Source organism: Urtica dioica, chromosome 2 (assembly GCF_054948205.1).
Source record: "Urtica dioica subsp. dioica isolate 48M chromosome 2, U.dioica_male_clone48M_v1_H2, whole genome shotgun sequence".
Lineage (NCBI taxonomy): Eukaryota > Viridiplantae > Streptophyta > Magnoliopsida > Rosales > Urticaceae > Urtica > Urtica dioica.
Window position 1 is genome coordinate 33,840,798 of NC_142757.1, and position 14,676 is coordinate 33,855,473.

General features: G+C 46.0%; 2 protein-coding genes across 2 annotated transcripts; both read right to left on the minus strand.

Annotated features, from left to right (window-relative positions):
• Positions 1-11,431: 11,431 nt before the first annotated feature.
• On the minus strand, positions 11,432-12,812 carry LOC149404486 (uncharacterized). The gene is made up of 2 exons (XM_089607548.1): positions 12,048-12,812; positions 11,432-11,899 (listed from the first exon to the last, which is right to left on the minus strand). Exons 1-2 carry the CDS (start codon positions 12,810-12,812, stop codon positions 11,432-11,434), a joined length of 1,233 nt encoding a protein of 410 aa, XP_089463674.1.
• Positions 12,813-12,818: 6 nt separating this feature from the next.
• Positions 12,819-13,376, minus strand: LOC149404487 (uncharacterized). Its single transcript, XM_089607549.1, has one exon. It carries the CDS (start codon positions 13,374-13,376, stop codon positions 12,819-12,821), a length of 558 nt encoding a protein of 185 aa, XP_089463675.1.
• Positions 13,377-14,676: the final 1,300 nt, after the last annotated feature.

Consider the following 14,676-nt stretch of genomic DNA (forward strand, 5'->3'; position numbering starts at 1 on the left):
TCGGCGGAATGACGTGAGTTTTGGGAGAGCTCGCGCCGGATTCTGGAACCCTAAATCTCGGACCAAATGAGACTTCTCAGATGAAATCTTGTTTAAATACCCTGGTTTAAAAAAAACAACATGAACCAAGCCGGTTTTGGCGAACCGGGAAGTGAACCGGGACTCGTCCGGTTCCCAGCGGTTCTCAGGGAATTCACTGGTTTTGTAAAGAACCGTGCCGGTTGCTCCTCTGAACCCGAGTTTCGGCCGGGATTCGTCCGGTTCCCACGGGATTTTAATCCTTGGTTGAGACGGCCTTTACCGAGAGCATGGACGCCATTCCCCCTTTTAACCTGTCCGACGTGATCTTCACTCCGTACTCGGAGGTGGGTGCGTCAGACGTTGGATAGGTGATTCCCGAGGGCATGGACGAATTCGGATCCAGTGTTGGCCTCGTAGCGGGGACTTTTCTTGATGTCGGGACTTCTGCAGCTGGGATTGCTACCGGGGAGCGAGCTGGGACCTCGAGCCAAAACAACCAAGTCGATCTTCAACCATGATTAAGCTTATTATATTTTTCTTTTTTTTATTCAGTAAATTTTTCATGCCTTCCAGACTATTTCGGTATACTTTTTTGCCCAGGTGGGCCAGTATGGTTTCCAAGCTTTTAATTGCTTTTTCTTTACTCTTTTTGAACTAGACCGTTGGCGGCGGTACATCGTGCTATTTTTCCTGGGTGGGGCAGCGCGGTGTTAGTAAAAATTTTCATTTCCTTGGTATATGTTCTTGTTATTTGTGATGCCGAGCTCGTTTGTGTGTAATTTCTCATTTCGATCAAAACTCTGTGCGGGGTGAGACCCGGTTTCGATGTATGCGAACGCATGGATTCGGCTTAAAGATGCTCTAAGTCCCATTGTCTGATGATGCGAACTGTGGAGCTCGGCTTACAAGAGTACGGGCATATGAGCCCGGCTTTCGCGCGTAGAGGTCTTTTGAAAATTAATTGGAGCCTCGAGAAGACAAAGTGAGATGGACTTATGCGAGTTTTGACAAGACTGAGGCGGGTTGATAAAAGGGCGACTGTGCCTATGTGGGCTGCCTACGTACCCACTTGGTGGGATCAAGTCATGACGTAGTTTGATAGGCTGTTAATTAGCAGAAGTACTTCCTTAAATGTTGAGCGTTCCAAGAGTGCAACACCAGGGTGCCATTTGTTGTTTCTAGTTCGTAAACTCCGAGTCTGACCATAAGTTACCCTATATGGCATTTCCCAATTCGTGTTGAGTTTACCGGAGTTAGGTTTGTCCGTGTTTTGGAATACGCGCCTAAGGACGAGTTCTCGCTGGTACCCTTTGATGCGAATTAATGTCAGTTCGCGCCTTTCTTCGATGAACTCCAGTTCGTCTCGAAGCATTTCATCATTTGTTAGTTCGTTTTGCCAAGAAAATTCTCTTCTTAGGCTTGGCACTTCTATTTCGTATGGTATCACGACCTCCATGCCATATAACAGGGAGAATGGAGATTCGCCGATGGCTTGGCGGAGACTTGTTCTATATGCCCATAGTGCTCCGTGGAGCTCGTCTGCCCAGCGTGCTTTTTTCTCTTTGAGCCGCTTCTTGATATTGCTAATGATGGTTTTGTTTACGGCCTCTACATGTTTGTTCCCCTGCGGGTAACGCATGGTGGACTTGCTCGACCTTATTCCCCATCTTTTGCAGAACCCTTCGAAGCAGGCTGAGATAAACCGGGATCCATTGTCTGCCACTATCTCCCTTGGGGCTCCATGGCGTGAAATAATGTTTTTCCAAATGAAGTCTTCTACGTGAACGTCTTTCACATTAGGGAAAGCTTCAACTTCGGTCCACTTGGAGAAATAGTCGGTGATAATGAGTAGGAATCTCTTCCACCTAGGGCTAGGGGCATCGGTCCACTATATCCATAGACTCTTTCATAAAGATATAAGGCACGGATACGAAAGATAATTCTTCCGCGGGTTATCGGACTATGGGTGCATGCCTTTTGCATTTATCGCACTTCATAGCCCATTGCGAGTTGTTGGCTAAAATTGTGGACCAAAAATACCCTTGCCTTTTGGCTTTGAGGGCGAGGGAACGACCTCCCGTGTGATTTCCACATTCATCGTCGTGGATTTCACCAAGGACCCAGTCTGCTTCATCTCGCCCTAGGCACCTCATGTATGGTCCGGAGGTACTCATTTTATAGAGCTTTCTATCTATGAGGCAATATCTCGCGCTGATGGACTTCAGCTTACGAGCCTCTTGTTTATCAAGTTGTAGCTCTCCATGTTGGATGTACCTTTGTGATTGGCGTCCGCCAATCTTTTTCTTCCAGCGCTATGAAATTAACTTCCATGGGTATGCGGTGTAATTCTATCGCTTCCACGAGGATGACCTTTTTTACGCCAGGGTCTGATGTGGAGGCGAGTGCGGCCAAGGCGTCAGCGGCCGTGTTGTCTCCTCTGGAAATTCTGATGAGTTCAAACTTATCGAACTAGTCAGCTAGGTCCCAGACGATGATCACGTAGTTCTTCATGCGTTCTTTGTGCGTGTCGAACTCTCTGATGAACTGGTTATCTACGAGCTGGGATTCATACAGTGCTTTTATATTCCTTACTCTGATGCCTTTTGCAAGGCGTAATTCGGCGATTAGGGCTTCGTTGTTTGAGGCGGCGAATCCTAGTTCAAAGGATTATTCCAAAACTTCTTTTGTGGGCGAAACAAGTTGGATCCCGATTCCAACACCTTGTTTCGAGGATGCCCCATCCACGTTAAGCGTCAAAAACCCGTTTGGCCTTGGATCTTCCTCTTGGTCGGTCGGGAGCTCGACAAGAAAGTCGATGAGAACTTGCGATTTCACGCTAGTCCACATCTGATATTCTATGTCGTATTCTGAGAGCTCGATCGCCCATTTGGTCAACCTCCCGGACTGGTTTGGATTGTGGAGGACAGTCCGCAAAGGCTGTGTGGTCATCACTACTATGATGTGCGATTAGAAGTACGGTCGTAACTTCCTTGCTGATACCATTATGGCCAATGCCAATTTTTCAATGGCGGGGTATCGGATCTCCGTGTCTTCGAATGTTTTACTGAAGTAGAAGATGGGTTTTTGGCTTCCTAACTTCCTCACTTACCAGTACGTTGTTGTCAATGGTGCCCACAAGAAGAGTTGTAGTATTTACTTATGTACATTTGATGTAATAAAGTCTCACGAAGACTCTTGCTTGTAATTTCTTATTTATTAATAAAATTTGAAACGTTCATTCATTCTTCCTTGTCTGAAGCTTTATGATAAAACTTTAGTCTTTAGTCCATAAACAAACCTAACAACACATGAAGAGACAAATGTAGATTTGCATGAACAAACTCTTCATGGTTTGCTTAAAACAATATATTCGCAATCTAAGGATCAAAGGACTATTGATCTCAGTACGATTGTTAGGAGAATCTATGATGTCTGGTTATGGGACATTGAGAGTTGGAGACTCTATCGTTCTTCTAGGTATCTTCCGAAGGTACTGAATTGACCAGTGCACTTCTAGAGACAAGATAAGAACAAACCATTTAACCTCTTATGTCTCGAGGTCACTACGTATGAATTGCATCATGCTTACCTCAATCCTGAAATGAGACATGTCATTTCATAATTTACATATTCTCATTTGAGAAAGTCAAAGTTCGGATTCACTATGTGATTCTTAACAGGATCTATTAGTGAAGTACTAAGTTATGAAGATGTCATGAGTAACTTTGTGAAGATCTCATAGATATGGAATTCATGTACAAGATTGCTGAAATGCAATGTATATCACCTCATGCTTTGTTCCTTGGAATGTGAATAAATGAACTGGCCAGTGTCCAAATTGAGTCATGACTCTTTTGGATGAATCAATGTGACTTGTTAGCTCCTCATCAATACATTGTTTCTAACTTATTCACAAGCGACAAAGGAGTTGAGGAAATAACATCTAGATGGGTAAAATGGTAATTTTGTAAATCCCGACTAGCTGATGATATTCATGAAGGGTAAACATAGATAATATTCAGTGGATCCACTCATCACAATTTAGTTGAATTCTTGAGTAGAAAATAAATTCATTTGAACCGAGAGATTCTCAGTGTCAACTCTTTAGTGGAGTCAGTTGACATTAAGCTAAACTTGGAAAAGGTTTGTGAACTTTTGAGTCCAAGTATTTTAGCTCAAGCTTTGTTCATTTGGATCCATGAGATCACTGTCACAAATCATATCGAGTAGGAATAGTTAACCTAGAAGCTAAGTCAAAACAAGAACGAGACAAGTTTTTTGAAAATTGTCTAAAGGATATTTGTCTTTTTGGACATGGGATGAAATGAATGTCAATAAATTTTTTGACATTGTCATATGATGACTTATTCCACTTGACCATATTAAGATTTTTGGGCCTTGAGGATTAATTTCATTTCACGGAATTTTACTTGAAAATTCCTAATGGGCATTTTTCTTATGTTGTCATGAACAAATAAAGAAAAATCTAGAACACCTACTAGAAGGCTTGCACGTCCAACATGGCAAGAAAGAGACCAATTTTGTGCATTAATGTATGAAGATACTTGCCAAAAGAAAAAGAGGAAACAAATTTCCTCTAGAAGGAAAGAGAGGTGGGCGGCAATTAGAGGCAAGAGAGAGCAAAGAATAAAAGAGGAAAGAAATCCAAGGAGTCATGAAGGCCCTTGTTGGCCGTGTGACTTGGATAGAAAAAGGGAAATATTTGCTCATGAATATGTGATATTCTATAAAAGAGGAAACTACCTTATTGAAGGTAAACTCTCTCCTATAAATAGAGCCCTCATTCCTCTCATTTTATTAATTCCAAAGTTTTAGAGATTGAGAGTTTCTCTCTCTAGCTTGGCCGCCCATCTCCTCTCTCTCTCTCTCTAAGTTTTCTTTCGTTTTTGTTTTGGCACCTAGGTCCACATTTGACCTAGTATTTTAGCTCTTCGACTTTGAGACTTGTTCTTGAGTCGTCGTGTTTAAAAGTGCCCACACACTAATTCCTTTCTTTCTCGAGTGATTATTGTGATAGAAACTTTCGTGGTTGCTCGAGTTCCCGAGGAAAGAAGAGAGACGTACCGCGAGGGAAAACGAACGTTTCAACCTTCCTAAGGCTTCTCAACGTTCAAGCTTCTCAACGGTTAGTAAACATATAATGCTCATTTATAGTTTTAATTTATATGTACTTGCTCTTTGTCTAGGTTAGTAAAATCATTTTACTCGTTTTAAAGAAATTTTTTAAATTTCGCCGCTTGCTCGAAGCGTTAAATCTTTTCTTAACCCTAGATCAATTCCAACATACGCCACTAACGGCGGCGGGCGATACAGCAACTTAAAGGTATAAGGGTTCTCCCTCCACAGGCTTAGCTAGCATGGGGGGAGAAGCCGGATATTCTTTAACTTGCTTAATGGCCTTTTCACAAGCGTCATCCCATTTAATATCTTTACCAGTTTTTTTCTTGATGCACTTAAAGAATTGGAGACACTGGTTCGTTGATTTCGAGATGAACCGGTTTAGTGTTGCCACTCTTTCGGTTAATCATTGTACTTCTCGCTTATTCCTAGGCGGGGGCATTCCTGTTAATGCCAAGATCTGGTCGGGGTTCGCCTCGTTGACTCGTTGGGTTACCAGGTAGTCTTGGAATTTCCCTGGCGATACCCCGAATGAATACTTCGTGGGGTTGAGTTTCATCTGGTATTGGTTCAGTACTTTGAAACATTCCTCGAGGTGTGCTACATGGTCGGTGTCATGGATGGACTTCACCAACATGTAATCGATGTAGACCTACATGGTCTTACCCAGTTTCCCTTCGAACATCTTGTTTACAAGTCTTTGGTAAGTGGTCCCTGTTGAGCCGATTTCTCGTCCCAACAATCTATACCAGATTATTCGAATTATCCCGTATATCTATTTATATGAACTAAGGGTCTCAGAATCCGATTATGAAGATTGAACCGAAATCCGAAAGAAATTATTAGGTAATATAAGTTAGAATGCAAAAAGAACGAAAGGAAATTCCTTTTATTGATTATCGAATGTAGACCTTACAAGAATAGGAAATTATTTTAGAATAAGCCAGAAAACTCGAGAAAAGAAGAATATATCACAATTTTCCCAGAAAAATCAGTGGCGTAAAATGAAAATGGATTGAGCTTTTATAGCCACCTCGCCGATCCTCCAGTTTCTTCAGATCGGCACACGTGTATGAGCAGAACCGGTCTTTCACCCTTTATTCTCGCGTACATCCTCATCTTTAGGCGATTTGACCGTTTCTTAGGGGACCAATCATTCGGAATAAGTGGCGGGATCGTCCAGGAACATTTGTGGGCCTGGGTCGAGTTTGGATCCGACCTTTGTTGAAGTATTCCTTGTTACTGTCTTGGGCCGATCTCGTCTACGCCTAGGATTATTAGACCGAACTGGGCTTCGGGCCAAACTAATGATTATCTTGTCCCCCTTTGGGCCGAACTTTCCTTGGGCTTAATCGGTCCAATTCGCCTGGTGGAAGGGAGAGATATCCACTCCCACAATCAGTCCCCCAGTATCTTCTATATTATAAGATAATATATAATATACTTTGTCGAACCGAGATTTTTCAGAATCTGGTTGAAATTTGACGAAATATTCGGGTATTTCTACCTCTCGGTTACTTTTGCGCATGCGTCATAGACACGTGTCGCTACGCCCGTGCCTCGATAACTCAAAAGATTTTTTTAATTATAGCAATCTTCTCGGGATTCTCAACCGTCGATTTGACGTTTAAATAAAGCTGTGATCCTTCCATTCTTCTCATTAATATCAATTCATTCACATCCCAGAGGTAAAAAATCGCAACTTTCTCTTCCTCTTCTTCTTCTTCTTCTGCGTTTCTTGAATTTCTTTGCTTTCGCCATTTTCGACTGTGAAAACTTTCGAGATTCTTCTCCCTTCTGTTATATTAGCGGGTATTGGGCTTTCTAGGTTTATTTGACCCCAGGTTCTTGCCTTTCCTTCTTTGGAACCAGTCCCTGTGAAAAGAAATGTCGTCGTCCGACAAGAAGAGTGATGATCCCAACAACGAATTTTCGTCGCCGTCGTCACTGACGAAGCGCGACCTCGCCGATATGGGGGAGCGATACAACTTCCCTGATGGGGTGAGGGTGAAAATAGGAGGCCAGTCCGCCGATCGAATCATCCCTGGGTATGTATGTGCATACCAGGTATTTTTCGAAGAGTGCGGGCTGCGCTTCCCTATTCCCCGACTGCTCATCGAGTTTTGTGACCGTCTGGGCTTACAGTTCGCCCAAGTGTGTCCGAACTTCGTACGCCAAGTGATGGCGCTATTGCTATTGTCTAAAGAGGCTGGAGTCTCTTTAGACATTAATGATCTCGGCCGTCTATTGGTCGCGAAGCGTAACTCGAAGCACCATCCGGTGTGCTATTACTTGGCGAACCGACCTCGTCAAGGTATAGTTACCGACCTTCCAGGCAAGGACAAGAACTGGGGCTCGAAATACTTCTATTTCGAGGTCAGTGAAAAGACGGTCGAGGTGGTGAAGAATTGTTTGTCCGTCCCGTGGAAGACGGAATGTGGTAATTAGGGAGGGGGTTTTCTGGCGATCTGCGAATTGACTAGTGCATGCCTGGAGCAAACTGATGTTTTGTCGTTTTGTTTTTGCAGAGAAGATCGTTGTTTTCCCGTCGGAGACGTTCGATCTTAAAGTTCAGAAGCTGCGCGCCTGTGAGGTTTCTTGGAAATCCTTTTCCGAAGCTCGATTTGTGGCGGCCGGTCTTTGGCCCGTTGCTTCTTCAGGTCGGTCTTTCATTCCGGATTCATATTTTTCTCCTATTTTGCGTTATTACTCATAAAATTCTTTTTATCTTTCCTTAGACGACTCTTCAGACGACCTCTCTTCCTCGTCCGAGATGAACAATGAGGATGTAGATTGGCGGGCCAAGAAGAAGGCCCTTAGGGTGGCCAGTGAGGCCGGGGCCTCGTCCGGATCGGCCGAGAAGGCCAACCCTTCTGCTCCGACGGTGCCGGTCCTTACTTCCGGCTTTCAGGAGCTCTCAGTTGTGGTTCCTTCGGCCACGCTGATCATCGAGCTCGACGGCGAGCCTGAGATCGCCAAGACCGCTAAGACCGCCAAGACCCCTTCTGCCAAGGCATCAAAGCTTCGACCGCCGAGGTCGCGAAGGCTTCGGCTGCCGCGGTTAAGTCCACCTCGACTCCGTCCTCTCAGGGCAAGAGGAAGGAGGTAGAAGGCGCTCAGGAGAGCAACCCGAAGAAAGCACGAGCCGATGACCGCGGGAAGGACGTGAAGGGGTCCTGTCAACCGCAGGGGTCTCCGCCAGGCTCCTGCAAGTTGGCGTTCAACTGGAACCTCGACAAGCCGGTCTGTGATGACCCTGCGGCTGCAGCGTATCTTATTCGCCAGTTCAACTTCCCCGAGTATCGGCTTCCGATGGTCTCGAGGATGCACGAGGCGAGCTACTATCGTTCCGTCAGCGCGGCGGGTTCTCGGGTAAGTTTTGATTTCCTTGTTTCGGCTTCCACATTATTTCCCAAGGCTAACTCTTAATTTTTGCAGTTCATGGCCGAGCTAAACAAGGGCTTCCTCGGTTACGAGGTGATGTACGACTGCCTCTCCCTCGCACACCAAGAGTTGGGAGCTAAGTTGAAGGCCTCTGAGGACGAGCTCGCGAAATGTCAAGGTTCCCTCGGTCAAATGGACCACCTCATCGCCGAGGCGGAGAGATATGCTCGTCGTGTGAAGGACCTTGAAGATCGCCTTCAAGACTCTGAGAGGACGCGGGTCGATCTGAAGAAGGAGCTTGACCTGGCCGAAGCCTCCCATCGTAACCTTGGGTCCGAACTGGACCGGGTGAAGGCCGAGCTGGCGAAGGAGAAGGCGGGAAATCGCTCCTTGTACCGAGCTTACCGTTCGGCTAAGGACGACGGTATTCGTTCGGGCAGGAAGGCCGCTGGGGCGAAGTACAAAGGGGCGCTGGTGGCCTACCGCCAGTTCATCACGGCCGGGAGGAAGAGGCGACCATCATGCGGAATCTCGACCAGGCCAAGGCGGCGTCGTCGATCTTCCAGGAGGTCGTCAACAAGGAGATCGATGACGCCCCTGCTGAGCTGCAAGAGGCCAAAGATGAGCTGGTGAAGCTTCAAGCTGAGCTCGACAACGTGCCCTTGCCTTCTCTTGCTGGGGCCGAAGATCTCGAGTTCACTCCTTATGACAATCGCTCGCCCCCTGACGTGCCGGCGCCCGGAACTTCTGAGGTCGCAGAGCAGTTCGGCTCAATGCTCGACAGCTCGGACGCCGTGCTTGCGTCGATCGACGAGGCTGGGGAGAACTCAAAGGAAGCTAAGCTCGCCAAGGACAAGTCGGCCTAGACTCGCCTAGCCTCCCCCATTTTCTTTTCTAAGTTCTCTTTTAAATAATCAATTTGTTTTTTGGCCCCTGCGTGGGCCTATTCATTTTGGGCCCGACATTTGGGCAAGTTTGTCGAACTCCTTTCACTTCATTATCAGTATTTTCTTTCATTTTTATTTGTGTCGAACATATTTCATGAATTTTGTTAAATGTCATTGGTGTTTATTTCGTATTTTGCTTGCGTTTTTATTCCAATAATGGCCTCGATAGACAACGCATAATTATCTTTTATCGATACCTTGTATTTGAACGAACGCACTGATTTACTATGGCGTTTATTTGTTGACAACTTATTTGCATGATGTGTGTCGGCCATCGTCAGTCGAACCCCTAGTCGTGTCAGGATTATGTATACAGCATGCCACCAGGTTATGCCTTATACGTGATTTGTTTTTCTGAACCAAAACTCTGAGTCTTTCTTTGCTCTTGAGTTAGGTTTATAGTGATTTATCGTATACTACGCATGAACGAAGCCTTGGGCATGTTCAATTGCGGGTGTAAGTCGAATCCGCCGTGTTTGGCAAATTGATCGGATCGAACTTGCTCGTTCCAAATTTTTCTTGTTTATGTGAGGTGGGGGCTGAACCTTGCTTTAAGGCTGCCTACGTACCCATGTTTGGGATCAAGCCGTTGCGTAGTTCGATTGTTATGACATTACTTTTAACAGTAATATTTTTTTAGGTTCATGATATTCCAATATCTGAGCACTGGGATACCGTCGAGCGTTTCAAGCTTGTAGACGCCTGTTCGTGGGATTCCCGAGACTCGGTATGGTCCTTCCCAGTTTGCTCCTAATTTTCCGGTGTTTTCTTCAGCCCTGTTCTGATACACTTTTCTCAACACGAGATCTTCAGTGTTAAATTCTCGGAAGCTGACTCCTTTATTGTAGTATCGGGCGATTGATCGTTGGTATAAATTCATGCGCGTCAAGGCTTGGTTTCTTCTTTCGTCCGTCAAGTCGAGGGAGTCGCATAGCATTTTATTGTTAGTTTCTTCGTGATCGTTCGCGTACATAGTGCGAATTATTTGAATTTCGTGTTCAATGGGCAATACTGCTTCGACCCCGTAGACCAGAGAATATGGGGTTTCCCCGGTAGGCCTTCGTGGACTCGAGCGGTAGGCCCACAGTACTCCGGGGAGTTCGTCGGCCCATCGCCCTTTTTTGGTTAGGAGTTTCTTTTTCAGGTTACTAACGATTGTTTTGTTGGTAGCCTCAGCGTGTCCGTTCCCTTGTGGGTATCGAGGCGTCGAGAATCGTAAAGTGATTCCTTCTGCTGCACAGAATCATCGGAACTCTTTCGATATGAATTGTGCGCCGTTATCAGTGATTATCTCTTGTGGCGCTCCATGTCGACAGATTATATTTTTCCAAATAAATTTTTTACGTCCACGTCCCTTATTGCGACGAACGCTTCGGCTTCAACCCATTTGGAAAAATAATCTGTTGTGATAAGGAGGAATTTCAGCCCTCCTGGTGCTTTGGCTAGGGGGCCTACGATATCCATGGACCATTTCAGGAAGGGATATGGGGCATATATGGAAGATAGTTCCTCGGCTGGTTGCTTGATATTCGGGGCGTGCTTTTGGCATTGGTCACATTTCCGTGAGTGTTGTTCACAGTCGGCGAACATGGTTGGCCAAAAATACCCTTGATTTTTTATTTTAACCGCTAGGGCTCTTCCGGCCGCGTGGTTCTCATATTCTCCTTCGTGTATTACGGAAAGGATGCGTTTGGATTCTTTTTTCCTATACATCGTAAGTATATTCCGGAGAAACTTCTTTTGAAAAGCACTCCGTCTATTATGGAGAATCTTGCGCTTTGGCTAATTAGCTTTCGACGCAATTGCTTATCTGTCTGGGTATGGCCTTCAGAGATATATCTGATTATATTCCTTCTCCAGTCCCCCTCTTCTATTATTACCATTATGCTTGCGCTTTTGGTTGTGATAGAAGATTGTTTGATTGCCTCGACCGGTATGATTCAGCTTATCGTCGGATCTGACGTTGAAGCTAAGGCGGCGACGGCGTCAGCGGTGGTGTTTTCTCCTCTAGGGATGCGGGTTAACTCGAATTTTTCGAATTGATTTGTCATTTCTTTTACTAATTGCGCGTATGCCTCCATATGCTCGTCTCTTGTTTCGAATTCTCCGCTGATTTGATTTGCGACGAGCTGCGAATCACAAAAGGCGGATATGGATTTTGCTCCCACAGCTTTTGCCAGGCGTAATCCTGCGATTAGTGCCTCGTACTCGGCTTCATTGTTTGAGGCGGTGAAATCCAGGCGGAAGGATTGTTCAACTTCTCTATGTGGCGATACCAGATGTATCCCGATCCCGGCCCCTTGCTTTGTGGAGGAACCATCGACTTTGAGGGTCCAATTTCCAGCACTTGTTGTGGTCTCGCTTTCATTTACGGATGTCTCGATAAGGAAATCGGCTAGAACTTGTGACTTTGCGCATGTTCTAATACGATATTCGATATCATATTCGCTTAATTCGACGGCCCATTTGGTTAATCTCCCCGATTGGTTGGGGCTGTGGAGGAAAGAACGCAAAGGTTGCGTGGTCATTACTACTATTGAGTATGATTGGAAGTACGGTCGTAGCTTTCGGGCTGCTGTGATGACGGCCAGAGCTAATTTTTCCATTGCTGGGTATCTCGTCGATGTTCACTAGGCGTTGATATGTGGCTCCTGCGTTTTTGAGCCTGAAGGGCATCACCTTATAGCAATAGATACCCATGTCGGTTGTGAAAGCGGTTTTTTCCTGATCATTGGGATGCATCATGATTTGATTGTATCCTGAGAATGCATCCATGAATGACAGGATTTTGTGACCGGCGGTGGCTTCCACCAAGCGCTCTATGTGTGGTAGGGGAAAGCTGTCTTTAGGACACGCTTTATTAAGATCGGTATAGTTGACGCATACGCGCCACTTACCGTTCTTTTTCTTGACGACGACGGTATTGGCGAGCCAATCAGGGTATTTTACTTCGCGTATTAAACCGGATTGTAAGAGGCGATCTACTTCTTTGTTGACCACTTTAGCCCTCTCTAGACCGAGTTTCCTACGCTTTTGTTTTACGGGCTTGTAACTGGGATCGACGTTGAGTTGGTGCGCGGCGATCTCGAGGTCTATGCCTGGCATGACCTCTGTTGTCCAAGCAAACGTCTTTTTGTTTTTCTTCAGGAACATTATCAATTCCCGGCGTACGCTTCCTTTCAACTTGGCCCCGATGCCTACGTATCTCTCGGGGTCAGTTCCGTCTATCTGAATCTGTGTTATCGATTCCGTGCCGGGCTCATCTTTTTCCTCTGAACTTTCCATCGGAGGCGGACGGACGATCTCGTTTCCGATGGCCATTAATTGCTATTGGCCTTCGCTGGTTTCTTCGCTAGATGGGTCCTCTGAAATGTTTTCTTTTGGCTGGTGTTTTTCAATGATTTTTTTATGATTATTCATATAACAAATTCGGGATGCCTCTTGGCTCCTCCTGATTTCTTGTATCCCGCTGGGAGTCGAAAATCGTACGCACAGGTGGTAGGTTGACGGTACCGCCCTCATCCCATGTATCCAAGGTCTCCCTAGGATAGCGTTGAACGGAGACGGGCAGTCGAGAACGGTAAATTCGACCATCCAGTTTATGTCTCCAGCCCGCACAGGGAGTTCAATAATTCCTAGAGAGGGTGTTACTTCCTCATTGAACCCAGATAGCTGGTTGGGTTTGTGCTCGATTTCAGCCTCCTCGATGTTCATTCTATCCAAAGTGGTTTTGAATATAACATCTACGGAGCTTCCTCCGTCTACCAAGATTCTGGCTACTACGCAGTTACCCACTTCGAGTTCGATGATCAAAGCGTCGTCATGGGACCCGTATAGCCTTTTGGTATCGTCCTCATTGAATGAGATTGTGGCATCTTCTGCCATTCGGCACCCAGTTGACCTCGGTGTACCTTTGAGTTGACACTGGTGCGCTTTAATGGAATTTACGCTATCCCTGCAAAATTTTGAACCTCCCATGATATAGTCGATTCGGGGTTTTGCTTGGGGGACGTCGTTATCGTCCTCTTTTGCCCTTCCCCTTTTCGGGGAGGGATTTCCTCGGGTTCTGTTGTTAAATTCCTTTTCTGGGGCGGTGGTCCCAGGTCGACATTCTTCAGCTCTCCATTTTTATACTTTTCAAGAAGTACTTTTCAGGCTACGATACAATCCAGGGTGTCGTGTCCGTAATTTTTGTGGAAATCGCAGTACTTTTTCTTGTCACGCGGCCATTTCGGGGTGCCCCCTTCGGAAACTCCCTCATCGTTTACATTAAAGGCATGTTCCGGGATATTCGAAGGTTTCCTCCATTCATTGTTTCGGTAAGGTCTCACTCCGGGTGTCCTGGCCATGGCCGGAACAGGCGTCATGGAAGGGGTTTTTCTTGGATTATGTTTCTTTGACAGGAGGGCCCTTTCCTATTCGGCTTTTGCGTAGTTCGAGGCGCGATGAATTGCATCCTCGATGGTGGGTGGTCTATTTACAGTCATTTCCTCTCGAAATCTGGACTCGTGCCACAGTCCATTTTTTAGAGCGTTCAGAGCCGATTCTCCCTCCACATAAGGGATTTTTGACATGACAGTTTTAAACCTCGTCATGAAGCTTTTCAGAGTTTCGTCTCGGGTTTGTTGGGTATTCCATAGGTCCGCCATGGTCGCTTCATCTTCTACTAGCATTGAGTAGTGTTTGAGGAACGCGGCCGACAGCTATTGAAAAGAGCTTATCGACCCTTCCTCGAGACGTGAAAACCAATCTAAGGCGTTTCCTGACAGATTTTCGGCGAATAACTGGCAAAACCCTGCTTCTCGCTCGTTATCTCGTAGACATGCTTGCCCCATCGCGATGCGAAAGGCCGTTACGTACGTTTTCGGGTTGGAAGTACCTGAGTACTTGGGTAACCTGATTTTCCCGGTATCCCCAACTTTAACTTGGGTAATACATGGAGCAAAAGGGGTTCGCCCAGTATCAGCCACCAGCCGGTCGATCTCGGGGGCCGAGCTCGTGGCGTAGTGCATTCGGGAGTCTACAGCCCGAAACTTATCCTCCACCATCTGACGGAAGGCATTGAACGCGGGGTGATCATCCCTCGGGATTTCTACGACGAACTGTTCTTCCCCAGTTCGGATTTCTCCTCTCTGAGGGTTTCTTTCTGGTCGAACTATCGGATCGAAATAGCTCGGTTCCTCAG